General features: G+C 43.7%; 1 protein-coding gene across 1 annotated transcript in view; it reads right to left on the bottom strand.

Annotated features, from left to right (window-relative positions):
• The window catches only part of LOC117948956 (protein fantom-like), a 6319-nt gene that overhangs the window by 1958 nt on the left and 1561 nt on the right, over nucleotides 1-2800 (bottom strand). Inside the window, exons 3-5 of the mRNA XM_034878927.1 lie at nucleotides 1847-1920; nucleotides 1570-1709; nucleotides 835-941 (exon numbers count right to left, since the gene is read on the bottom strand). Coding sequence (XP_034734818.1) covers nucleotides 835-941; nucleotides 1570-1709; nucleotides 1847-1920 — 321 coding nt within the window. The remainder of the gene's footprint in view (nucleotides 1-834; nucleotides 942-1569; nucleotides 1710-1846; nucleotides 1921-2800) is intronic.

Here is a 2800-nt window from a genome sequence, read left to right as displayed (position 1 = left end):
GTGTGTGTCTCTGTGTGTGTGTGTGTGTGTCTCTGTGTGTGTGTGTGTGTGCAGTAGAGCCCGACCCACTAAGGAGGGTTAAGGCCGATACTGATTTTTGGTTATTTAAAAATCCGACATTATATCGGCCGATATATATATATATTTTTTAATCCAGAAACACGTTACATTACAAACTGATTATTCATATTTGGGGACTTTTCCCTTTATCATAGTAGTCACAGTGGATAGACAGGATCTGGGGGGTCTTCCCACTTGGTAACTCTCCGCAGGGAATTATTAAATGGAATAATAATAATTATTATAGTAATAAACATTAAGGGAATTATTAAATCAACCAAAGACCAGAGCTTGGTCAGGTGTGCAGCTTCTTTGTTTCCTCTCCTGCTGAACAGAAACCTGGAACAGAATCCCAACGAGACCCCGGCCAACAACAAGAAGCTGATTGGCTGCAACATGAGATGCATGCTGGTCTAATTATGTCTGGACTAGCGGGAGAAAGACCCAAGGACGCTTCCTCGGAGGAGGGGGGTAAACCTCCGAGGCCCCGAGACCAGCACGGTGCAGCGGTAATGATCCGTCTGCAGGTCCATCTACGGGGACGTTCTTCCAACCCATTCACTCCCATCCCTCTGATCAGGGATCCATACCCGACCCCCCCTCTACAGCCTGAGCAGAAGGGGAAGGAGGTCCCGGGTGCCTTGTGTTGTTATGTCTTGTTTTTATTTTGGATGTTTTTCTGTCAGTGATGTATTGAATGTTATGTCTTGTTATTATTTGGCATGTTTGGCAGGTTTCATCACTGTTACTAGGGTTCTGGTCTGATGGTCTTACCCTGCTGTAGACCTGCAGACGGCTGCTCAGTTCCTCCAGCTGTTGCTTCTGTTCCAGGAACTGGATTTGAAGTTTTTGATTTTCTTCCAACAGCTTCTCATTTTTGTCTAAAAAAGAAAGAAAAGACAATCCATCCCGGATTAACCCTCCTGTCGTCCTGGGGTCACATCTGACCCGCTTTAAAGCTTCTACAGCAGAGATTTGGGATTCTTTCATCCAAGTTGCCCAAATATCACATGGATGGTTCCATATGACGCTGAAGGATCAGTTCACTACTTTATTGAATTTTGTGTTTTTTATAAGTTTAGGTTTTTTTGACAGAAGACAAAAAAATGATATAATTTCATATGAATGAGGTTTCTTGAACATGAATTTAGAAAAGAGACTAGTGTAAAGTAGTGGAGATGTTTTGGTGTTAGGGATGTTCTCAGCAGACTGATGTAAGACAGAGATAAAGTCTCTCAAACGAGTCAAAATAATGTTAACTAGGAGGACAACACAAGGGTTAAAGAGGTTCAAACTCAGGAGACTAGGCAGACAACCTGTAGGAGGACTAATGACACAACCAGTAGGGGGACAACCTGTAGGGGGACAACCTGTAGGGGGACTAATGAAACAACCTGTAAGGGAACAACCTGTAGGGGGACTAATGAGACAACCTGTAAGGGAACAACTTGTAGGGGGATTAATGAAACAACCTGTAGGGGGACTAATGAACCTCACTAAGTCTCACACCTCTCTCAGCCTTGATCTTGTCGAGGATCTGGTTTTTGTCGACGAGGTCGGCCTTCAGCGCCGTCTCCAGCTGGGCGATCTGCAGCTTCAGCTGCTGCTCCTGGATCTGCTGCTTCTGCTGCCGAGACACGTCAAAGGCACTGGGACACAGGAGGACAATCATCATCATCATCATCATCATCACCATCATCATCATCACCATCACCATCATCATCATCACCATCACCATCATCACCATCATCAGAGAAACAGGGTTTTTAGAAGATGATGGATTTACCTGTTGATGAGTTTTTCATTGTTGTCCTTCAGCAGATCTCTCTCCTGCTCCACTTCACTGATCCTCTCCTGCAGCTGCAGATCACAGAAGAAGAAAACAAGGGATAGGCCTCTACGTGGTATATACTCCTTTAACTGTCTGTTGAGCTCTAAATCTCACAGTTAATCATCTGTAAACTCCTTTAGTATGAACTGTCTGTTGAGCTCTAAATCTCACAGTTAATCCTCTGTAAAACTCCTTTAGTATGAACTGTATGCTGAGCTCTACAGATATGAACTCTACGCTGAGCTCTAAAGGGATGAACTCTACGCTGAGCTCTAAAGGTATGAACTGTATGCTGAGCTCTAAAGGGATGAACTCTAAGCTGATCTCTAAAGGTATGAACTGTATGCTGAGCTCTAAAGGTATGAACTGTATGCTGAGCTCTAAAGGTAAGAACTCTATGCTGAGCTCTAAAGGGATGAACTCTAAGCTGATCTCTAAAGGTATGAACTCTATGCTGAGCTCTAAAGGGATGAACTCTATGCTGAGCTCTAAAGGGATGAACTCTATGCTGAGCTCTAAAGGTATGAACTCTATGCTGATCTCTAAAGGGATGAACTCCATGCTGATCTCTAAAGGTATGAACTCTATGCTGAGCTCTAAAGGGATGAACTCTATGCTGAGTTCTAAAGGGATGAACTCCATGCTGAGCTCTAATGGGATGAACTCTAAGCTGATCTCTAAAGGTATGAACTCTATGCTGAGCTCTAAAGGTAAGAACTCTATGCTGAGCTCTAAAGGGATGAACTCTATGCTGAGCTCTAAAGGGATGAACTCCATGCTGAGCTCTAATGGGATGAACTCTAAGCTGATCTCTAAAGGGATGAACTCTACGCTGAGCTCTAAAGGTAAGAACTCTATGCTGAGCTCTAAAGGGATGAACTCTAAGCTGATCTCTAAAGGTATGAACTC

This window comes from Etheostoma cragini, chromosome 8, assembly GCF_013103735.1.
Source record: "Etheostoma cragini isolate CJK2018 chromosome 8, CSU_Ecrag_1.0, whole genome shotgun sequence".
Classification (NCBI taxonomy): Eukaryota; Metazoa; Chordata; class Actinopteri; order Perciformes; family Percidae; genus Etheostoma; species Etheostoma cragini.
Note: the sequence above shows the minus strand (reverse complement) of the source record. Positions and strands in the feature narration are given on the sequence as shown.